Here is a 25,281-nt window from a genome sequence, read left to right as displayed (position 1 = left end):
TCGAACCCACACCCCCTGCATGGGAAGCACAGAGTCTTAACCACTGGACCACCAGGGAAGTCCCCAGAACAGTTTTTTTTAAAAAAAAGGTCTATTCAGCATATATAAAGGGAGGTTGGTGCTGATTAAACTGAGAATCACTAACATAACAGTAGACCTCTCCATGATTTCCCGTTTGCTTCCCAGGCTACTGTTGACACTTGGACCACACCACACACAGCCTCATTCTCACTTTCAAGGATCTTAAGCTTTTTTTTAAAAAAAGGGACCCAGATTGTGTGGATGATAATAAAGAAAACTTGTATGGTCCTTAATTGGAAAATCGGCTGGATATACGTGATCTCTTTTGACGCTCACAAGAGGGAAAGGGAAAGCAAATAAAACGTCTTTCTAAAGATTCTTCTTACCAACATAATATTTACCTATTATACTACTGAGCCACTGCCATACCTTCTCTTATTAACTTTAAGAGATCCCACAGATTAAGCCACCAAGATTCTCAACCAGATGAAGCCTGAGAACTCTTTTCTTCGGGGTTTATTTCAGCCTGCTCCTATAGACAGGAGAAAACCGAGATCCAAGAAAAGTTAAGCGACTTGCCCACGACTCTGAGAAAGCATAATATTTCAAAGCAGAGGTGTAAGAATATGTATCATAGCCTATTCGATTACACTAGCTTTTCTCACCGCAAACTGTAGATGAGAAGTCTGTCATCAAAGACAGAACCGGACGTAGGGTGCACTAGCGAGCCCCGCGCCCCAGCTCCGCCCCCAGGGCTGTCCGCGGCGCTGCCTGCCTGGCGGCCAGCGCAGGGGGCCTCGTGGGGTCCTTCGCGCGGGCTGCCGACGCACTGCCGGAGCGGGTGCGCCAGCGGCTTCCGGTGTGGGTGACGAGTGGTGCCGAAGCAGGGGGACATCAAGGGACGCTCAGGCAGGGACCATGGCGGAAGGCGGCTCGGAGCGGGCGGATGGGCGCATCGTCAAGATGGAGGTGGACTACAGCGCCACGGTGGATCAGCGACTGCCGGAGTGCGAGAAGCTGGCCAAGGTGAGGGGAGGCCGGCTGGCTGTTGGCGGGCGCCAGGGGCTGAGTCACGGCGCCGAGCTTGCTTAGGCCTCAGGGGGCCTGCGGGCTGGAGCGCGCATCCCCCTGTTGCCTGCCCGGCCCGAGCTAGGCCTGCAGAAGTAGGAGATCCCAGGTCTTCCTGACCAGGGAGACCCCGCAGCCAGAGTACGCTAGTGCATACAGCTTCCCAGAACCTCCCCAGGACGGATGGTCACTTCATTCCCTTAGGAGTTGGGGCTCCATTAGTACTTTGTACCTTTTCTTGGATACTGTTTCACGTTTACTTTAGTAGTTTCTCAGGGGTTAAGGCCGCTTCAGCATTCACGCTAGATCAGAGAGTTTAGTTCTGTTGCTCTTGTCGAATCAGTTTCTCTGGTTAAGTTGCGTACGCATCGTGGCGATGTGCTTGGCCTTTGGCCAGGGGAAGGGACAGGGACGAAGGCGATTAACACAGGACCCCTGTCCCTAAGGAGTCCGTGTACACAACAAATTACGCAAGTTACGCGTGGTAGTGAGTGCCATACAAGTATGAAAGTCTTACTGGAACACAGAAGGAAGCCGTTCGTTCTTACTGGTCGGTTAAGGGAGGGTTTTATAGAGAAGCTGACGTTTGTATCAGTCCTTGAAGAATAAGATTGGGATGAGGAGGAGTCATCCCTGGAGCGGGAACTGCACAAGTAAAGACAAACAGGCACAGAAGTACAAAGTAACATAATTAATGGAGGTCGTTAACAGTAGTTTAGCCCAGCTGCATATCTCCCATGAAATAGAAATTTTACTTGATCCGAACATTTATCATGCAACATGGGATGCTGTGTGTCAGGCAACTTTGTGTATCATTTTACATGTAAAGGAACCAAGGCTTAGAGTTGTCTGTCCATCCTAACAGTAATAGGTAGAACCAAGGATTTAAACCTAGGTTTGCCTGACTAGGGTTTGGATGGTTGTTGCATCACTTTCATCGGGGAATGTTGTTAAGGGTTGTGCTCAGGCCTCTTTAAATTCCTTGATCAATCCAGCCACAAACATGTATTGCTATTCATCTGGGATACATTAACTAATAGGGTTGTTTTTGTCTCTTAAGGAGCTTACTACCTAAGTACATTAAAACATAATAAATTCAGGGGCAGGAGGAGTGTCAAGTAATACTTCACATTTAATTCTCAGAAGGAACCCTTTTAATGCTTCCCTTTTTTCCAAAAAAGAATTTAGTGGGGCTTTACAAAAGACAAGGTTAGGGAAAGATGATGAAGTTGATACACTTGTATTTCTTAGGTTCAGTACCCTAAGTGGAGGGTAGCCATCAATTCATCTTTGAGCTTTTTAGCTGCTACTATAAAGAAACATCACCAGTTACATAAAAGAAACATCACCAGTTACATAGAGGTTGGAAAACTCAAACACCTCCAGCGCGGGGCAGATAAACAATCACTGACATTTATTGAGTGCTTTCTGCGGTGCCAGGCACTCATGTATTAACTTATTTGATCCTCACCTTAGCCCTGTGAGGTAGGTATTATTATCATTCTTATTTTACGATAGGAAAACAGTCTAAGAGAAGTTGCGTCACATGCTCCAGAATCATCAGTAAAGTGCCACGTGGAGCCAGGATGCAAACCGAGGCATACTGATTCTAGAGCTTCTGCTCTCACCGAGTGTCCTGCCTAGTGAGCAAAGTGTAATGAAACCTGAACTTCTGAGCACCTGCTCAAGGAAAGAGAGTAGGAACTCTGCACCTCAGGTTAATCTTTGCCAATTGCAAATGAAGGCCACGCTTTATGAACTCCTCTAATTTGAGGGAGAGACCAGGAATATGGATTTTTCTTTTTTTTTTTTAAGGGAGCGCTATTTATTTATTTATTTATTTAGGCTGTGTTGGGTCTTCGTTTCTGTGCGAGGGCTTTCTGTAGTTGCGGCGAGCGGGGGCCACTCTTCATCGCGGTGCGCGGGCCTCTCACTGTCGCGGCCTCTCTTGTTGCGGAGCACAGGCTCCAGATGCACAGGCTCAGTAGTTGTGACTCACGGGCCTAATTGCTCCGTGGCATGTGGGATCTTCCCAGACCAGGGCTCGAACCCGTGTCCCCTGCATTGGCAGGCAGACTCTCAACCACTGCGCCACCAGGGAAGCCCCAGGAATATGGATTTTTATATGAATTGCCTTTATATTTAGAAACTGGGCACTAATCTGTTCTAAAGCACTGTTTGAGCCAATACCATGTAGATCAAACAAAACATAGGTACAGGTCAAAGTCAGCCCCAAACCACCTCTTTGGAATTAATAGATTGATAGTTTCCATAAGGAAGAAACTAATTGCTTTAAAGGAGCACAGTTGTTCCAAGAACTGAGACTAGGGTGAAAAAAAAATCTTCCCCTTACCAATTTCTTCTGATAGCCTGCTGTGTGCAAGACCCAGTCAGTGCTAGACTTTATGGGGGTATAAAGATTAGTGGAGGGCTTCCCTGGTGGCGCAGTGGTTGAGAATCTGCCTGCCAATGCAGGGGACACGGGTTCGAGCCCTGGTCTGGGAAGGTCCCACATGCCGCGGAGCAACTAGCCCCGTGAGCCACAATTACTGAGCCTGTGCGTCTGGATCCTGTGCTCCGCAACAAGAGAGGCCGCGACAGTGAGAGGCCCGTGCACCGCGATGAAGAGTGGCCCCCGCTCGCCGCAACTAGAGAAAGCCCTCGCACAGAAACGAAGACCCAACACAGCCATAAATAAATAAATAAATAAATTTATTTAAAAAAAAAAAAAGATTAGTGGACAGAGCTCCTGCTTTCAAATAGCTTATAGGCCAGGAAGAAAAACATATTTCGCTGCTACAGTTGTTCTAGCAGTCAATGTATGGCATTTATTTAGAACATCGCTGTTATGTTCAAGACCGTTGAGGAGATTTGCAAACTCAAATGCCAAATGATTTTTTAGGTGTCAAGTGGGTGATGGAAATGTTTCAAGCAGGGAATGTTGGGGCCTGTTAAACTATGTAAAATTAAAGCCATTTGGTTTTTCTTTTAAGCCACTGTGCCTGTCGAACAAAACAAGGTGTAGATATGGATTGTCCTTGTGGGAAGGCGGGGCAGGGGAAGAGGGCTGGGGCATGGGAAGGTAGAAGGTTTTTTTAATACAGACCCACAGTTTTCAACTTCTGGATTAGATAGTTGTCTTAGGGTTTTTTAGGGTATGTTTCGCTGTTTTGCTTTCTATCCCTCATTTTATATTATTTTCTAGCCATTCTGCCAATCATAAAAAAATACTTAAAGCATTGCATTTCTACATTGGAATGCATGGAACACTTTAGCATACATTCTTTTGTTTTTTATTTTGAGCCCGTCAATAAAACTGAAGGAAGTTTTGTTATCTTCACTTTGTTTGTGGGAAAACTAAGGTTCAGGCAGCTTCAGTAGTTATCCAAGGTCTATAGAAGAATCAGATCAAGCTGAGGTCTCCTAGCAATAGGTATAGTGTTCTTTTTTGCTACATCCCATGGCTTCTTTAAGAGACTATCACTTCTGTGCTTACTTTCCTTAAGACATTTTTTATTTTTAATGTGGAAGACATTCGAAGATAAAAATTATGTGTATAGAGAATGTATCAGGTGAGAATACCACATATAGCAGAAGCCTTCAAAAGTCAGACCGAAGTCTAAACCCAGGTGGTATACTTGCCAAATCTAGGCCACTTGAATCTCCTACAATTGTGACCTAGTACAATTCTATCTATCTATGTATCTATCTATTTCTTTACTTATTTATGCATGCATGCATGCTGCTCCGGGTCTTAGTTGCAGCATGCGGGATCTTTTCATTGCAGCATGCGGACTTCTTAGTTGTGGCATGCAAGCGGGATCTAGTTCCCCTACCAGGGATCAAACCTGGGCCTCCCGCATTGGGAGCGCAGAGCCCTACCCACTGGACCACCAGGGAAGTCCCTGACCTAGTACAATTCTGTTTCTGTGTCCTAACACTCACCTAGCAAATAACAACAGTGACTAATAATGTTAGCTATTATGATGATGGTAAAGTACATACTATGTTCCAGGCATAACTTCATAGGTATTGCCTTAATCCTAACGCCAACTCTATGAAGTAGGAACTATAGATATTATTATGCTCATATCACTGAAGAGAAAATTGAGGGTCAGAGAGGGTAAGTGTCTTTCTTAAACTAACACAGTGGTAGATCTGGAATTTAGACTCAAGCAGTCTGGCTGCAGAGCCTGTTTTTAACCATTGCATTCTACTGCCTCTGTGATTGGTATTTGAGGACCCTGTATCAGATTGGTGAGATAATAAAAGTGATACTAGTTCTAGATAATAGTTGTTATTTCACCCTTGCATTAAGGAGTTAAAAATTAATCTAATGAGGGCCTTTTCTGAACTGTAAAGATGTAGTATTTAACAGTTCTAATGCACAGAAGGTTCCCCTCCAACCCCTACCCCCACCGCCTGCTTTTGGATTGCTGTGTATATTTGGCACATGGTTATTTAGGGACTACTTGCATTCTTAAATCGAATGTATCCTTCGTTTCTCCCTTCTCTTTTTTTTTTTTTTTAATTTATTTTATTTATTTATCTTTGGCTGCGTTGGGTCTTCATTGCTGCACGCGGGCTCTCTCTAGTTGTGGCGAGCGGGGGCTACTCTTTGTTGCGGTGTGCGGGCTTCTCATTGTGGTGGCTTCTCTTGTTGCAGAGCACGGGCTCTAGGCGCGCGGGCTTCAGTAGTTGTGGTGCACGGGCTTAATTGCTCCGCGGCATGTGGAGTTTTCCTGGACCAGGGCTCGAACCCGTGTTCCCTGCATTGGCAGGAGGATTCTTAACCACTGCGCCACCAGGGAAGTCCCTCTCCCTCCTCTTAATGTCTTTTCATTTCAGTTGGTCACCTGCAACCTCTTCTCATGGTTAACACTAAAAATAAAGAGGAGGTGAAATGTAAAACAGTTTACTGATTGTTAGTAGCTTGGACAAAAGACCCCTTCAAGAAATAGGTCATTTAAAAGTATTGGATTGGCATTACATTTCAACTATTTGTGGTTAACTTTTTATGGACCTTTTCTTACTTGTTGAGGTTGTTTAAGAAATCATTAAAAGATTGGATCATTTAGGAGTTAAAGGACACAAACATACAGAATATACAGACACCCAACATGTATTGATGTTGAATAAACTCCTTAGTCATTTACCTCATTGACAAGGATTATTTTAATGAGAAAAAGGAGTCACAAAAGTCACACGTTCTAACAAGTTGGTTTTGATAGCTCTGACCACCTTGTTCCTCTGAGTTGAAAGGCAGTATTGAGGAGGTAGAATTTCAAGGAAGGTATGTGAATAGATAGGAAAGGAACGAGGAAGGTGTTTAGCCATAAGCTTGAACATGGAAGATTGGGTGGAAAAGTGGGATGATTAGAGAATTGGGAGTTGTATTTAATGAAATTGATGGTAACGTTTCTCAGATAGCACTGAATTGTCAGCCATATAATTTGTCACATCCTACTTACTGTAACAGTAAGAATCAGGAATTGTAAGCCAAGATTAAGTGAATAGGTCAGGTCAGTGTCAATCCATTGAACACATACTGTGTACAGGTTGGTGTAAGGGAAACAATCAAACAATGTCCAGCCCTAAAGAACTTATAGACCACTTAGGAGGCAAGACATGCACATTAATAACTGTGGTACAAGGTATAAAGGCATGCTCCAGAATATCTACAAAAACACCCTTATATGCTTGGGCAGGTGCAGAGCACTGAGCTACAGTGGTGAACAGTATAGACATGACCCCTGCTCTTACAGAGTACATTCTAGTGAGATCAGAAAGACAGTGAACATTAAAATGGGAAAGAGTTTGGGGTTGTCGACTGAAAAAAATGCACAACCTAAATAAAAGTGGAGAATTATGTCTTATTTGGGGCATTACTGAGAACTATAGCCCAGGAAGGCAGCCACTCAGATAGCTCTGAGGGACTGTTCCAAAGAGGTGATGGAGGAGCCAGAATACATAGGAGTTTTGGCTGAAAAAAAACAAACATGTAGTTGAACATCAAAAGATGACTGCTAATCACAAAAACAGACATCTCAAGTTAATGATTTTAGTGTTTTTCTCTGTAGGGGAAGATGCAGGAGCCTGGGCTTATTGAAATCATTTCTTTGATATGCATCTTTACTATCTAGGGCCGGTATCCTGTTTTACGGCTGCAACATCCTTTGTTTACTGAAACGGCAGGTGACATTCTTTGTCCACAGGGTCATTGCAAAGCAGAAAGTCAGTGGGCTGGAGTGTTAAAGGAGGTGCTGAGTGACTACTGACTTTAGAGAGCATTATCCAAGAATGCCTGAGAAGGTGACGGTGACATTTAATGTTTTGTTGATACTGGTAGACCCCAGCTCTAGAGTGGTGTGTGATTCCTTCATTGTAGGGTGCATAAAATCCATATTAAAATCCATATTTCTGAATTAAAATACCATACAGTAAATTACATGCTGTTGATCACAATCATGTGACTAATAGTAATTACAAAAGTGACAAGAGGGGACCATCAGTAAACAGTATTTTGCATTTTAGCTATTTTTGCACTATATTTTGTTGCCAAGTAGTAACCATTTCCCTATGGAAATTACAGTTGACCTTTGAACAACACAGGTTTCGATTCTTTGATTTTTATGATTTATTAACCTTTAACTTTGGAGAATTTATAGATTTGTTCTTTGTTCTTCTGCTCTGATGGACATTTAGCCAACATTTATTGTACACGTAAACCTATACAGCTTTCAGAACTGGTGCTGCCCTTTGCATGGGAAACATTGTTAAAATGTTAGTAATTGTATGTTTTAGATTTAATTAAAATAAATTCAAACAATGCCCATACAGTACATTTTCTGTGCTGCCTAGAAAATTCATAGTTTAAAAGTTATCTTGGAAAATATGGGAACAGTATTTTGAAAAGTCTAAACATTATTTGTGCCCTTAATTCAAAAGCTGTTTAGTTTCTCTCATCAGTAAAAGAGTAGTACTCATGTACCATCTATGAATGTCATTAAAATAAAAATAAATTTCCTTTACGGTTAGAAAAGCAATTTATAAATGAAACCCTCCTCATCACTTCCAATTCATTCAGTGTTAGTAATATCAATATCTTAAATTAATGCAGTCTTTGTGCTGTGGGTTGGTTTTGTTTTTATCAAAATGTGTGGTTCCTAATATGATGGCTTATTTTAGTCCTGGTGTATTATCATCTAGATTTGTATTATTTGAATTTTGTTATTCCCATTTCTTAATGTATGCCCCAGGGAGAATGTTTTGTTTTTACATATGAGATAGAGATTATTGTCAATTGATGACTTGGTATAGCATGCGTGGGTAATCTCAGGTAGGCTTTGTTTTCTTTAAGCACAATTATAATTTATTTCTAAAGTCATTGAAAAATTAAACCAGGGTTTCCTATCTTTTTACCACCAAATATCCTTTTTATTTCTCCTCAGAACTTCATGTTTTAAAATACTTTTGGTGAATTTATAAAGAAATCATCATTTTCCCATTTTTATTCTTCAAAGACACGGGTGACAGCCAGTTAAGAGTCTCTTCAGAACAAGATAAACAGGTGTTACCACACTGAGGTGATGAATTAGAATCCAAAACAAAGACTTGATGTTTTTCTTGAGTGTTAAATCATTGTTGTTCTAGAGTCAGTTTCTCCTAGGCATTTTGAAATGTTAAAAATAGCTTGTGGTATTTGTTTTTCTCTTTCTGACTTACTTCACTCTGTATGACAGACTCTAGGTCCATCCACCTCACTACAGATAACTCAATTTCATTTCTTTTTATGGCTGAGTAATATTCCATTGTATATATGTGCCACATCTTCTTTATCCATTCATCTGTTGATGGACACTTAGGTTGGTTCCATGTCCTGGCTATTGTAAATAGTGCTGCACTGAACATTATGGGTACATGTCTCTTTTTGAATTATGGTTTTCTCAGGGTATATGCCCAGCAGTGGGTTAGGGCATTGACATATATACACTACTGAGTGTAAAATAGCTAATGGGAAGCAGCAGCATAGCACAGGGAGATCAGCTCAGTGCTTTGCGATGACCTAGAGGGGTAGGATAGGGAGAGTGGGAGGGAGGCTCAAGAGGGAGGGGATATGGGGATATACGTATGCATATGGCTGATTCACTTTGTTGTACAACAGAAACTAACACAGCCTTGTGAAGCAATTATACTCCAATAAAGATCTATTAAAAAAAAAAAAGTAGCTTGTGGGCCCCAAGTTGGGAACCACTGACTTCTGGAATCCTCTGGAGAAGCAGGATTTTTTTTTTTTCTCATGAAAAGGAGAAAAAGACAACAGTAGTCTCTTTCCTCTAAAATAGGCTATTGATTTTGTCTTTCTGTGTCAGAAACATCTCATGTTAGACTACGTTATTTGGTTTTGTGTTGTTGGTGTTTTCATTGTTCATTTACCTTTTGTTTTAGGAAGGAAGACTTCAAGAAGTCATTGAAACCCTTCTCTCTTTGGAAAAACAGACCCGAACTGTGAGTAGATTATATTGAAAACCTCAATTGCCATTAATTTCATTTGACACTGTTTCCATTAACTTTCAATATATTTTCATTCTTACAGGCTTCTGATATGGTGTCTACATCCCGTATCTTAGTTGCAGTAGTGAAGATGTGCTATGAGGCTAAAGAATGGGATTTACTTAATGAAAATATTATCCTTTTGTCAAAAAGACGGAGTCAGTTAAAACAAGTGAGTTCATGATTGATCAAAAACAAATGCATTCAAATTTAAATAAGGACTTTCAGAAAAAAACCTTTCTATGAATCTGTTTTAAATCTGTTAAATCAACATCACAACATTTAGAGTTTTTAAAAATTCTATCCATATTCTCATGACAACTGCTTTTATTTTTGTCTTCTAGTCTTTATATATTTGTATATTTTTACAAAATTGTTCTGAGAGTGTTGATGTAACTTTCTTCTATTTTCATGTCGCTCCTTCGTATTTATTATTTTAAATGGTTGTGTTATAATCTGTCAAGTCGATAATCCGTAATTTAAGCATGCCTTTATTAAACACTTAATATTTAACTTTTTTTTTTTTTTTGGCTGCATTGGGTCTTAGTTGCTGCGCGCGGGCTTTCTATAGTTGTGGTGAGCGGGGGCTACTCTCTCTTATTTATTGATTGATTGATTGCTGCGTTGGGTCTTCGTTGCTGCACGCGGGCTTTCTAGTGCGGTGACTTCTCTTGTTGCGGAGCACGGGCTCTAGGCGCATGGGCTTCAGTAGTTGTGGCACGTGGGCTCAGTAGTTGTGGCTTGCGGGCTGTAGAGCACAGGCTCAGTAGTTGTGGTGCACGGGCTTAGTTGCTCCGCGGCATGTGGGATCTTCCCGGACCAGGGCTCGAACCCGTGTCCCCTGCATTGACAGGCAGATTCTCAATCACTGAGCCACCAGGGAAGCCCCTATTTAACTTATTTTTGAGGCCATATTCAGACATCATTTTGTTTAAAATTTCAGACTACTCATTTTGTTTAAGGTTATATATGTTCTCTTTTGGTGTTTTTGTGAAGCTGGATTTTCTTTACTGCTTTCCTGTTCTGCTTGAGATATATTTAAATGATCCTCTATAGAAGTAGACTCCACTTTTTACATTTATATTTTATCTTTAAAATGCTGTTCCGAGTAGCTTATGGGTTTTTATTTTTTGCTTTCAAATGGTAAAGGTAATGACATTGTAAAACAAGGTAGTAGTGGAACCAAAAAATAGAAGTACACGGTTCTTGTCCAAAGCCCTTATTTTATTAATTAGTCTGCTGCGAGAGTGAGCTTGATATTAGAGTGGGTTAAATTATTTTTTGCAAAAAGCAAAGTTACTGTGATTGGTTTTTTTCTTTTTCTTAGATAAGTTTACATGCATATAAAATTCACTGTTAAGAATTAACATAGATTTAATTGAGGCTCTCTAGTACATGTGAATGTGAAATTCATTTAAATATGCTTTTTGCTGCTCATTTCTGTGGTTTGAGAGACTAACATGGATAAGCCATCATCTTCCTCTGATTTTCTAAGAGACTTGCTTTCTATAGGACAATTTTGAAAGGGCTACTTAATTAGAAATCTTGGGGCAACCTGGGTTAAAATAAACAAAAATATGTGTTTTATATATTATTAATATAAAGTTCAAAGCACATATCCTAAAATACAGATTTAATTTCATAGAGTCATAAAGTTTTAGAACTAGTAGAGGGACTGTTTACTCTGTTACTTTTCTGATAGAGAAACTGAATTTTATATGTAAGCCTCTTGGAATGTGAAGAAATGTGTAAGTAACCTATAACTTAGTACAGAACATAAATCGCAAGTAATCATAGCAATCTTTAACATGTCCCAAGATTGATTTTTAAAATTTAAAAAAATTACTTGCATACATGGCAACATATAGTAAGTGACATTAGAATAGTAAAAATGCTAAGATGTATGAAAAGAGGAAGAGAAAGGTTATAATTAGGTTTATTAGGGAAGGCTTCTTGGGGAAAGAGGAGTTGGAGTCAGTGTTACAGCCGGCTAGTGACATCCCCAGAACTGGAACCAGAGCTGCTCTTTGTGCCTTAACATGTTATGTCTTCACAGCTGGAAAGTACTTAGGGACTCCAAATATCTCTTTCCTTTTCTCATAATTACTTTTTACCTCAAACTTTTCATTTTTGCTTTATCAGGGTTAGAAAGTAGTAATCTTCTTAAAATAACCTTTTCTAGATTGCTTAAGATTAACGTTTTCTAACTCACTGTCACTTCAGCGCAGAGGGTCAGCATCACGCCAACTGTGACTTCTCTAATGACTTCCCTACAGTGTTCTCGGGGACCAGCAGGATGTTCACTTATCATTAGGATGTTGATTTGTTTCCTTTTCTTTTCCCCATCTGGTTTCTGTTAATGTATTTTTTGCACAGCTTTTAGAATGATCAAGTTGTATGCCCTTCTAGAAATCATTATTGTAATTAGTTTTAGAGGGATCATCTGTTTTGTGAGAGACTGGGTGTTCCAGAGCTTTGCACTTACTGAAAGAGTTATATTTTACAATAAAACCTTCGCCGTCTGGAACTCCTGGGAGTCTCTAAACAGCTAATTTTCAGATATTAAGTCTGATCTGAGCTATGTGAACATTAAATGTCTTTCAAGGAAATCTGTGCAAGATATACCATGGGATTTATTTTTAAAGCTTTACTGAGATATAATTGACAGCAAGATATTTTGTTTACTTTTCTGCTATCTTAAAATATGCTTAATGTAATTTAACATTTTCCTGATGACAGAGTCCTAATTATTATTATCAATGATTATGATATGCTGTTTGGAATCTAGATTAGGGGTTGGCAAACTATGGGCCAAGGACCAAATCCTACCTGCCACCTTTTTAAATAAAATTTTGGGGGGACAGAGCCACACCCATTTGTCACATGTGGCATATCTGTGGAGTTACAAAGGCAGAGCTGGATAGTTGCCACAGGACTTCCCTGGTGGCGCAGTGGTTAAGAATCCACCTGCCAATGCAGGGGACACGGGTTCGAGCCCTGGTCCAGGAAGATCCCACATGCCACGGAGCAACTAAGCCCATGCGCCACAACTACTGAGCCTGCGCTCTAGAGCCCATGAGCCACAACTAGGGAAACCCGCGCACCTAGAGCCCATGCTCTGCAGCAAGAGAAGCCACCGCGGTGAGAAGCCCGCGCACCACAACGAAGAGTAGCCCCCGCTCGCTGCAACTAGAGAAAGCCTGCGTGCAGCAACGAAGACCCAGCGCAGACAAAAATATATAAATAAAATAATTTTATTTATAAAATAAAAAATAAAAATGAATAGTTGCCACAGAGGATCCTATGGCTCACAAAGTCTAAAATACTGTGTAAATATTTATAAACATATACAGAAAAGGTCAGCTGACCCCAACCTAGGTCATAGACTGTTAGAGCTGGAAGAAATGTAGTACAGTCTGCTTGTACTACCTGTCAGGGAACTGTGGGCAAGAGATGATGTGCTTTTCAGTGTCGCATTTTATTGAGGTGGACGTGGCTGGCTGTGGCTCCTCCTCCCCGCCCAGATGGTAGAACTGTCTTACCTTCTGCTTCTGCCACTGACTCTTTTTTATGGCTTCACTGCTGTCACAGCCACTGTTAAACACTGCTTTTCTCTCCCCCCACCTTCCCCTGCCCTTAATCTGTTGCCACTTCTTCCATACTTTTCTTCTTGACTGTAAAAAAGCTAGCCAGCCAGCCTTCTAACAGACATTGCCAGACATGCCTCTTCCACCTTTCCTGTTGTGTAATCAGCTCACCCACCAGTTGTAGTGGAGAGGGGTAAGGTCTTTGCACCTGAGGTTTTCCTAACCTTTACTGCTTTGTCACTGAGTATTCAGTACTTCTTAGCTAAGGGTTGCAGGGGTGGGGCTAGGGGGTTGAGTTTTTTTTTTTTTTTAATCAGCAATTCAGTATCTAGAGTTGCTTGGGAAGACCACATTTGACCACAGCACTTCCATCAATAAAATACTTCCTTTTCCTGTACGAGGAATGAATTTAACTTATGAATGGTTTTTATTATTTTAGGCTGTTGCAAAAATGGTTCAGCAGTGCTGTACTTACGTTGAGGAAATCACAGACCTTCCAATCAAACTTCGATTAATTGATACTCTACGAATGGTTACAGAAGGAAAGGTGAGTTTTCTATTAGCAGAACTCACAGTAGGTACTGTCTTACCTGTATTCAGAGATACTTATGTGTTTAAACAATTTATGTAAGTACATATGTATGTGTTTTTAAGATGGAATACACAGAATGTCATGTGTAATGTAATGTTTGGGATAGCTAAGGTTTCTTAGAGTGTTTACAGTGTGAGGTTAGCTTTCAGACTTTCACTGTCTTGCCAGAATCTATCTGTATTTCTTTCGATGCCTGTGCCCCATCCCCCACCCCCAGTCTAGTGTTTCTCTAAAAAGGGCAAGTATGAAATGGTGGCTGTGGTAGATGCGTTTCTTTCTAGGTAGATTTTTGTGGTTTGAAGACAAAAACTTAGTTTATATATAACTTACTGCTTCTTTTGATAGTTTAGTTCATTAAACATTTATTGAGCACCTACCTGTGTTGTGCGAGGTCCAAAATGGGCAGGATGCTATTTTTAACCTCAAAAGAGATCAATCATGGAAATAGTTACTGTGCTGGTCATGACAGTAGCAATGTGCCTGCTGTTCCCTGCAGCACAGAGGTAGGGGTTGACTGGCTGAGGACCCCAGGAAAGCCTCAGAGAGTTTATGGTGGCTCAGCTGGCTTTTTAAGAATGAGTAGAAATTCTACTGGGCCAGAGCATAGGGAGAAGGGCATTTAAGACATAGGGGAAATTATATGCAGAGATATCAGAGTGAGAAACACTTAGTACATTTAGGAAAGTGTAAGCAGTTTGTTATCGTTGGAGATTAAGGATTTGGGACTGGAGTGGGGAAAAGGGGTTGCTGCAGAGCAAAGGCTAAATGGGTCAGCAAACCCAAGCATGAAAATTAGTTCCCTAGACTTTGTTAGGCTGTAGTTATATTTTTAATGTTTAATTTGTTGGAAATTATAACTCTACTAACATTACAAATGGCTGCAAAAAATGCTAGTAACTTTAACTTAGCAAGATCAGATGTTTTTAGAGAAAGTAGTAGCCTTGCATTTAAAGAGAAATCAGAATGAGAGTATTGGTTGAATTATAGATAATAGACTGCATACGCTCTTTGCAAAGTGTTATTTTTCAAATAATCAGTTCTTTTAAAGGCACTTTCTGTGCCATTTATTTAGTTTTTGGTCCTGTTAGTTGTTAAGCAGAGTGATTTCATACTTAGGTTCTCAAAGCAAAGCTGCAAAATATGGATAACGTTTTATAGAGATATTTTCTTTAAAATTATGTGATTGTGAAATGTAAAATGTCGCACAGTGCTGTTTGTACGTGGAGGGTAAAGTGCGTGACAGCTGCAAGAGAAATACCTTGTCTGAATAATAGTTCCGTTCTACCTTTTCAACTTTATCACGTTTCTGTAGGAATTTAGATAATATAAATCTCTCGTATTTTGTAGATTTACGTTGAAATTGAGCGTGCTCGGCTGACTAAAACATTAGCAACTATAAAAGAGCAGAACGGTGACGTCAAAGAGGCAGCCTCCATTTTACAAGAGTTACAGGTAAGGTGCTGCGTTTTAGAGTATGTAAAATTTTACATTCAGTCAGCAGTATTTTGGGGATTCCCTGGCAGTCCAGTGGTTAGGTCTTGGCTCTTTCACTGCCGAAGGCTCAGGTTCAATCCCCGGTTGGGGGACTAAGATCCCACAAGCCGTGTGGCGCAGCAAAAAAAAAAAAAAAAACAGTCAGCAATATTTTCTTGTAATTGCTTATTTTGACACCTTATCACTTTCTTCTGAACCACCAAGATTAAGAGTGAGTACTATGGAGTGTGAGGTTATTTAAGTAGCTGGAAGTTGTGTAATTATGGTCCCAACCAAATTTAACTGCTAAAAAAGTTTTGAAGAAAAGTAGGATCAACAAATTAGTCTTAACTTTGTGCCCTTATTTGAACATTTTAATTCTCTTTAGAATTTAAATAAAACCAGTAATTCACGTTCATTTACTTATGCCTTAGGAATTTACTGTTCATCATTGGCTTCATTCTTAATGAATATTTGATTGGTGGTCAACTTCTAGGCTATATTGGTTTAACAAAGAAAAACTCCTTCATAGTTTGCTGTGTTTCAGGACAGTTTTTAAGAGAGGCCTTAAAATGAGATAGCAGAGTGCTAAGAAATCTGAGAAAAGCCATTTCTCCTATCAGAAAAATGTACATAAACTGTGCTCAAATGTTTTTTTTAAATAAATTTATTTATTTATTTATTTTTGGCTGCGTTGGGTCTTCATTGCTGCACGGGCTTTCTCTAGTTGCGGTGAGCGGGGGCTACTCTTCGTTGTGGTGTGCTGGCTTCTCATTGCGGTGGCTTCTTTTGTTGCGGAGCACGGGCTCTAGGCGTGCAGGCTTCAGTAATTGTGGCTCACAGGCTCCAGACGAGCAGGCTCAGTAGTTGTGGCTCAAGGGCCTAGTTGCTCCGTGGCATGTGGGATCTTCCCAGACCAGGGCTCGAACCCGTGTCCCCTGCGTTGGCAGGCGATTCTCAACCACTGCGCCACTAGGGAAGCCCTATGCTCAAATTTTTGCTTATAATTTTAGTCCATCAAAGGCGCCCCGTTAAGTTAAATCGATTATTTTAACTTTTCAATCATGTACCTTATCCATTTTAGATAAAGGAAAGGAAAAAAATAATACTGGAAGGAACTTGTATGGCATGCATTGTGTTTGTTGTCATTTTTTAAAACGTGTTCTCTATATGCTTGATCTCATTTAATGTTCACATGCAACACTATTTTTATCCCCACTTTTCAGCCAAGGAAATTGTGACTCAAAGGAATTAAGTAACTTGTTGGATTACCACTAGTTCTGTTTGACTTCAGGCTCCCCACCCCGCCAAACACACACCTTTTTCTTTTTCTTTTTCTTTTCAATTACAAGACTTTTTTTTTAGAGTATTTTTAGGTTCACAGCAAATTGAGTGGGAAATACAGAGATACCCCATATACCCACTGCTGCCACAACACACACAACCTCCCCTACTATCAGCATCCCGAACCAGCGTGGTGCATTAGTTACAGTCAGTGAGCCTGCATTGACACATTGTTATCACCCAAAGTACAGAGTTTTACATTAGGGTTCACTTGCGGTGTTGTACACTCTACGGATTTTGACAGACATATAATGACGTGTCTCCAGCATTGTAGTATCATAAAGAGTAGTTTCACTGCTTGTGAAAACCCTTTGTGCTCTGCCTATTTATCCCTTCCTCTCCCTAACCCTTGGCAACCACTGATGTTTTTATTCGCTCCATAGTTTTGCCTCCCAACTCTATTTGCCAACCAGGAGGACTATATGCCTCATGATTCAACATCCCCTGTGAAGTATTCTTGCCAAAAAAATTAATCTCAGTTATATAACGCCTCTAGGTTTAACTACCAGTTTTTAAGGTATACCAGGGACAGAGGAGGCTGTTAAAGGATACCACAGGGATGCAGTCTGCAAACTTCAGACTCTAGAAAACTGTAGGGTGATTGGCTTGATTTCTGCAATGAATAAATGGCAAGGAAAAAAGAGACGTAAGAAACATATCTACAAATTGCAAAGTATGAGCCTTATTTGGATTCTGAGTTGATTAAAAAAATAAATGAGACTATTGAGGAGTGACTAGTTATTTAGTGATACAAAGAACTTTTAGGTGTGATTTTTTTTTCAGTTTATCTTTTAGAGATACATATTGAAATATTTATTTATAATATCTTGTCTGAGATTTGCTTCAAAGTAATTGACACATGGAGAGTGAGTGAACATGTCAAAATGAAACACTGATGGTTCACTGTGTGTGTTTCTATTTTCCTTAAGAAATTACAAAGGCGAATTAGTGTACGTAGAGTGCTTAGCACAGTGCCTGGCACACAATATGTTGAATACCTATCAAAAAAAATTACGAAGGACAAGACAGTGAAATAAAAACATTTTCAGACCAAATTGTAGTAATAATAGCCTTACTTCATTCTACTTTGTAAAAGTGTCATTCTAGATGTTATATATCATTTATAATATGTGTATGCCAAATATTATATTAGAAACTTTTTCATAGTATTTGATATAATTGATTCTCTATTATATTTGTGGGTATCTACTGTAACTCTACATTCTGCATCCATAAAGGGTCATATCAGCCTTGTCATCTGAATTTTAAAAAGACCTGTGCCTCTTTTTTGTATAATGGTTTCAACTATTATATAGTTAGCTTGCAACTGATATCTTTTTTCATTTTTAGAATTGTCATTTCCGTATTAGCCATTAGGAAAATGCAAATTAAAACCATGATGAGATACTACTACATGCCTCTTAGAACACCTAAAATTTTTTTTTTAAATACTGACAATACCAAGAGCTGGCAGGGATGCAAAGCAGCTGGAACTCTCATAGATTGCTGAATGGTATGCAAAATGGTGCAGCCACTCTGGAAAGCAGGTTGGCAGTTTCTTATAAAGTTAAACATATGCTTACTGTATAACCCAGCAATCCCATCCCTGGGTACCCAAGAGAAAGGAGAATTTATGTTCACACAAAACTTGTCTGCTAATGTTCAGAGTAGCTGTATTTGTGATAGGCAAAAGATTGAATCAACCCAGTTGTTCTTCAGCAGGTGAATGGATAAATTGGGGTTCATCCATGCATGGAATACTACTTAGCCATAAAAAGAAACGAACTGTTTGATTTATACAACAACTTGATTGAATCTTATTATTCAAAGCATTATGCTGAGTAAACACAGTCTCAAAAGGTTGCATATTATATTCGACATTCTTGAAAAGACAATTCTGGGGGACTTCCCCGGTGGTCCAGTGGTTAAGAATCCACCTTCCAGTGCAGGGGATGCGGGTTCGATCCCTGGTCGGGGAACTAAGATCCCATATGCTGTGGGGCAACTAAGCCTGCGTGCTGCAACTACAGAGCCCACACGCTCTGGAGCCTGTGCGTCTCAACTAGAGAGAAGCCCACGTGCTGCAACAGAAGGTCCAGCGTGCTGCAACTCAGACCCAATGCAGCCAAAAATGAATGAATGAATAAATAAATAAATAATAAAGAAAACACAGTTCTGTGGTATTGGAGGACAGATCATTGGTTTTCAGGGGTTATGAGTGTGACTGTAAAGGGGGCATGTGAGGGAGATATGTGGGTGATGGAACTGCTCTGTGTCTTGATTGTGATGGTGGTTGCAGAAATCTGTGCATGTGTTAAAATTCATAGAACTTTACACCAAAAGAAAAAAATCCATTTTACTGTATAATAATTTTTTTAAATTGTAATTTCCTAGAGGAAACTAGCTTTTTATATCACCATCAACACTCTCAATATGCGTGAAGGTTTATATTATTTATCAAGTGTGAATTTTTAATGTCTATTTAATTTTGTTGCAATTTAAAAACATTACTAAAAATTATAATCTTATTTGGGGGCTTACTCTGCTAGGTGGAAACGTATGGGTCAATGGAAAAGAAAGAGCGAGTGGAGTTTATTTTGGAGCAAATGCGGCTCTGCCTAGCTGTGAAGGATTACATTCGTACACAAATCATCAGCAAGAAAATTAACACCAAATTTTTTCAGGAAGAAAATACAGAGGTAAGCCTATCTCTTACTATAAGTTTACTTTGAAAATGTTGGGAGGAAACCCCGTAAACCCCAATTTGTTTTGTCAATTTTTTTCAGAAATTAAAGTTGAAATACTATAACTTAATGATTCAGCTGGATCAACATGAAGGATCTTATTTGTCTATTTGTAAGCACTACAGAGCAATCTATGATACTCCCTGTATACAGGCAGAAAGTGAAAAGTGGCAACAGGTAAGAATATAGTCTTAAACTTGACATTGATACTTATTAGGAAGAATTTGCATTTTTTGAAATAATTTTAACTTCAGTAATTACATGCAGTTGTGTGGTACTGCTTTCTGTTCAGTCTGTTGATAGTTCACTTTATCCTTACTGATTCAGATGAATTATTTATGGCCTTTGAAGAAATGTAGGCTTACTATTTAAGACATGTACAGCAGGTTACCTTCTAACAAAGGTCACAGATAAAGACCTAGCATTACTTTGGAAAATTATTTTGCAAAGTTTGTGAATAGATTATATGTGGATTCCACATTTTTGCTGCTAACTTGTTATAAGAACCTTTTTTTATACATTTATTTTTAAAAAATGTTTGGGGGAGGGATAAATTAGGAGTATGGGATTAACAGATACATACCACTATGTATTATATAAAATAAACAGCAAGGATTTACCCTATAGCATAGGGAACTATATTCAATATCTTGTAATAACCTGTAATGGAAAGGAATCTGAAAAAATATATATACATATATATACATATATATATATGTATATATATATATAAAACTGAGTCACTTTGCTGTACACCTGAAGCTAACACTAAGTAAATCAACTATACGTCAATTTAAAAAAAAAGCCAACCCAGGTAGTAATTCAAATTAGCAAAGATTCGGGAATTCCCTGGTGGTCCAGTGGTTAGGACTTTGTGCTTTCACTGCCGAGGGTGCAGGTTCGACCCCTGGTCGGGGAACTAAGATTTCCACAAGCCGTGCAGCGCAGCCAGAAAGGAAAAAAAATTAGCAAAGATTCGCTGCATTTGTTTTATAATAGTTTTACGAAAAGTAAACATTAAAGAAAAGCACTATGAAGAGCAATCTGATAAGGTTTTTCCCTAAGACTTTTGAATACAGTATTAAAAATGAGTATATACAATTATTCCATGAATTTTCACTTTCTGCCAAAGTTTCCATTTTGTTTCTAGTCTTGTATGTAAACTGTTGCATTGTACAACCTTTTTAGGCCCTGAAAAGTGTTGTCCTTTATGTTATCTTGGCTCCTTTTGACAATGAACAGTCAGATTTGGTTCACCGAATAAGTGGTGACAAGAAGTTAGAAGAAATTCCTAAATACAAGTAAGTACTTTTATAATTAGTATAGTATGTCTCAGTAGAAGCACCGTTTTGAAAGAAAATTGGTTAACCTAAGTGTATACTTCTTAATTGGTTGCTGATAGATTGTATTAGAGAATAAAACTAGAGAAAATAAAGTGTTTTTTTAGGACTACATTTGAAATTAATGCAGTGAGATTATAACACACTCCATTCTAAGCCACTTATCAAGTAGAAGTCTTATTTCAAGCTCACTTTTGTTTAATTAATCATTTGATAAATTTTATCATTTGTAAATGTTTGGGGCTTTGTGATTTTCAGAAGTAGATGCTTCTGAAAATCCATTATATAAAACGTGGGCTTCCCTGGTTGCACAGTGGTTAAGAATCCATCTGCCAGTGCAGGGGACACGGGTTCGAGCCCTGGTCCGGGAAGATCCCACGTGACGCAGAGCAACTAAGCCCATGCGCCACAACTACTGAGCCTGCGCTCTAGAGCCCGCGAGCCACAACTACTGAAGCCCACGCGCCTAAAGCCTGTGCTCCACAACAAGAGAAGCCACCGCAGTGAGAAGCCCGCGCACCGCAACAAAGAGTAGCCCCCGCTCGCCGCAAGTAGAGAAAGCCCGCGCGCAGCAACGAAGACCCAATGCAGCCAAAAATAAATAAATAAATAAAAAGCGAGTAAATAAAACAGACATAGGCTTTATCATAAGCACATTGTGCTTTTTTTTTAAAGCTGTTTTTCTTTTATCTGTTTCATTAGTAAGTTTACAGTCAGTTAGTCCAGAGATTGGCAAATACAATAGAGGAGAGAGCAGAATGGTAAGTAGGGGAATGTGCTTTTCACAATTACTGTGGAAAAAATGATAGTAAAGTTGGTAAAATAAGTAATAACTTCTATCTTGTTCTACAGACAAAACTTTGTAAAAATCCTCTTTGTTGATATTTTAAAATTTGCTATTATATTAGATGCAACTTAATTTTTACAGATTTGGAATATATTAAGTTTTATTTAATTTACAGGGATCTTTTAAAGCTTTTTACCACAATGGAGTTGATGCGTTGGTCCACACTTGTTGAAGACTATGGAATGGAATTAAGAAAAGGTTCTCTGGAGAGTCCTGCAACTGATGTTTTTGGTTACACAGAGGAAGGTGAAAAAAGGTGGAAAGACTTGAAAAACAGAGTTGTTGAACATGTAAGGATCTGGCATGATGGAGATGACAATTTAGAAGTAAACTCTGGCAAATTTGAGCATAAACTTTTATTCCTCAAATGTTTCTTTTGGATGTTATGTCTTTAATTCTTCACTTTAGGATTTTTTTTTCTGTGCCCAATGTAGTAGTGATGTAAATTTGTTGTTCAGATGTTTATTGTCTTATTTCCCAAAGCACATCAGAATTTATCTTACCCCTCTTGTCTTTTTTTCCCCCACCTCTTTTTAGCTTTTCAGAAAAGATAACTGTGTTAGCATGCTGCATTTTGAGAGGACCTCTCAGGAATCCAAAGTTTTATAGCATATAAATCAGAAGGAATTTCTTAAGAATGTGAGGGATGGATGGGGGTAGAGGGAGTGTTTTCTTTCTGGTACTCGCTGGGTAGTTTTGGAAATGGGTAACATGTCTTAAACCTGACCTTTGATCTTCTTGGTGTCACTACAAATTGAATTATGTCAACATTCATTCATTAACAAACATTTATTGTGAGCCTTCTATATGCCACACACCGTACAAAGTGATGGGACACGTGGGAGAATAAGACATGGTCCCTACCTTCAAAATGCTTAAAAATAAATCACAGTGGAAGATGCATTTATAAATTATGTATTATGGTACAAGTATACATGTACTAGAGGGGAGCATAAGGAGAGAGTTGATCGGTTCCACCAGGAAGAATGGTCAGGCTGGATACATAGGAATCGATGTGGGAGGTAAGATTTGTGAGAAGAGTATGTAGTCAGCAGGCAGACAAGGGAGGGCAGTCCCCATAGGCAGATGGGATGGTCTGCGCTGGGGCATGGAGGCTGGGGCAGGGAGACGGGGGAACTTGGGGACCTCCAAGGAAAGGGCTCAGTGAGAAAGGAAGTTGGAGGTACGGAAAAGGTCTGGGTCATAACGAAGCTGAGAGGATAATGACCAGGCTTGTGTTTTATAAAGAGTCCTCTGGGAGTAAGTGCGAGGAGTGGATTTGGAGAGAGAGAAGACTGGAGATGAGACTAGCTAAGTGGCTTTATGGGCTTGAATTAAGGCAGTAGCCAAGGAATTGAGGAAGAGTGGGCCAAATGGAATTAACTATTTTAAAGAAGAAAAGTAATAGAATTTGGTCATTGGTTAAATTTAAAGGATGAAGGAAAAGCGGGAAGTCTTGAGTGATTCTCATGCTTTCTGAGAGGTTGGTGTTGCCATCAGCCCTGATTAGAGATGGGAGGAGGTGCAGCTTCTTCAAAGATGAGCTCATTTTTCTCCCCACCATCCCCCTTTTTCCTTGTGAGTGCTGCTGCTTTGTTAGTAACATTAACATTAAGAATAACAAAGGGGCGTCTCTCTAACTTTAGCACCACTTCCAGTGAAAATTAAGAGTTTAATTTTGAGTTATCTTTACATAGTTATAATGATGATAAGGTAGCGTTTTGAGATGATTTTGATCTTTTTAAAATTTTAGCCTTTTAAACATTTGTGTCGTAATTAGAAAAACTTAACTTTAGATTCTTGCATTTAGCAAAAATATTTTAGTACGGTTACAACTTTTAACAACTAATTTAGTTAAGCCTATATTTTGACTATATATATTTTAGAAGAATTGTAGAGTGTACTCAGAATAACTAAAAATAACCACAGAAGCCAAAATATCTAAATATTTAGTTTCGTTATTGACATTTAGAACCAGCTTCATCCCAGTGGTGGACTATAGCAAAATAAAAGCTCTGAGTATTGACATTTTAACTAAACCTGTTTGGATATGAAAACAAATGGGCTTTTGGCCTTACTGACGGCTGTGTCCTCCGTGCCTTCTATTCTCTCCTCAGAATATTAGAATAATGGCCAAGTATTACACAAGGATAACAATGAAGAGGATGGCACAACTTCTGGATCTATCTGTTGATGTAAGTAGTAAACGTTGTTTGTAACCATTCATTTTGAAAATCAATTGACTTGTAAAAATTGAGCAAGAAAACCAATTTTGTTTTATTACTTAAGTTTAGGTGATAGAAAGTTTCCCCAAGCTATCTTGAATACCAAAGAGTAGCCTAAATATCAAGTTTATAGCTACATTAATATTATTTATACTAGTTCAAATCTTCACTTAAATATGGTAGTTCTACAGTGATTAATTTGAAGGTAAAGTATATATTTCTATAATAAATATGTCTAGGTTCCCAAAAGTGAACTGTAGAAATAAAACATATGAGGGAGACTTCATTGCAGTTCACCTGAAAAGGACCCAGGACATGTTAGAGGAATATCATCTTCAGGTCTGGGTTTCATGTTGGTAAAATGTACAATAACAAAGAGATAGGCGTTAAGCAAAGTGTATAGTTATGGTCTGAAAAGCCATTTCTGTCACCAGAAGGAGTCTGACAGTTTAGCTGAAAAGGGAGAATCGTGGAATGTTGGGGTTAGAGGGCTTGATCGTCGGTTAGTTCATTAGCTCTTCTCGTTTCTGGCCGAGGGTGCCGGGGTCCTTAGAAGTAAAGTGCCTTCTCTTTGGCTACAGAGTTGGCAAGTGGCAGAGCATATATTCTAACCCAGCATTTCTGGAAACAAACTAGCTGTATAATACTGCCTTTTAGGGGGAAACGTAGAAGGTAGACCAAGTTGCTGTTGGCAACAGGCTCTTGGGCAGTACCCACAGCATTAAGTTTGCAGGGAGGTTCAAACTGAACGCTGACTTTGAATGTACTCATTCTAATCATTCCCCAGACGCTTAGTAAAATTACATCATTGCAGGAAATCAGCAGTTTCTAACTATTATTGAAATTTAGCATATTCTTCAGTGAAGAGTTTAGAAAATGCTTTCCTTAAATTTTGTCTGTTGATAATTAAAATTATCTTGTCTTAATCCAATTTGTCTCTCTCTTGCAGGAGTCAGAGGCTTTTCTCTCGAATCTAGTAGTTAACAAGACCATCTTTGCTAAAGTAGACAGGTTGGCAGGAATTATCAACTTCCAGAGACCCAAGGATCCAAATAATTTATTAAATGACTGGTCTCAGAAACTGAACTCACTGATGTCTCTAGTTAACAAAACCACACACCTCATAGCCAAGGAGGAGATGATACATAACCTACAATAAGCGTCTCCATTGCCCTTAATGCTGTTGGAAAAGAGTTAAAATTGGAAGTCATTAAAAAAGAAAAAGACTTTTACGGTGTATGTGTTGGGTTTTTTGGGTTTTTTCCTATTCTCAGCCCTTTTGTCTAAAGTTTAAAAGCTAGTGAATATGTTTGAGGCCCCTTTTGATCTTCAGTTCCTCGATTTCATCGTTAACTTTTCATTTGCAGTTGGTGCGAAAATATATAATACATTTCTATTGTGAGTGCTCAAAAAATTGTCATAACTTACCTAAATACATTATTCTATCATTTGAAACCTTTTTAGCTACTGTTTGTTTTCATTCAGCT

General features: G+C 39.2%; 1 protein-coding gene across 1 annotated transcript; it reads left to right on the top strand.

The window, feature by feature from the left end:
• Positions 1-858: 858 nt before the first annotated feature.
• On the top strand, positions 859-25,023 carry PSMD12 (proteasome 26S subunit, non-ATPase 12). Its single transcript, XM_068530811.1, has 11 exons — positions 859-1,047; positions 9,538-9,597; positions 9,686-9,814; positions 13,669-13,776; positions 15,169-15,273; positions 19,188-19,337; positions 19,425-19,559; positions 20,571-20,683; positions 21,685-21,859; positions 23,687-23,764; positions 24,744-25,023. The coding sequence occupies exons 1-11, from the start codon at positions 940-942 to the stop codon at positions 24,951-24,953; spliced, it is 1,371 nt and encodes a 456-aa protein (XP_068386912.1). The 5' UTR covers positions 859-939; the 3' UTR covers positions 24,954-25,023.
• Positions 25,024-25,281: the final 258 nt, after the last annotated feature.

This window comes from Eschrichtius robustus, chromosome 20, assembly GCF_028021215.1.
Source record: "Eschrichtius robustus isolate mEscRob2 chromosome 20, mEscRob2.pri, whole genome shotgun sequence".
Classification (NCBI taxonomy): Eukaryota; Metazoa; Chordata; class Mammalia; order Artiodactyla; family Eschrichtiidae; genus Eschrichtius; species Eschrichtius robustus.
Note: the sequence above shows the minus strand (reverse complement) of the source record. Positions and strands in the feature narration are given on the sequence as shown.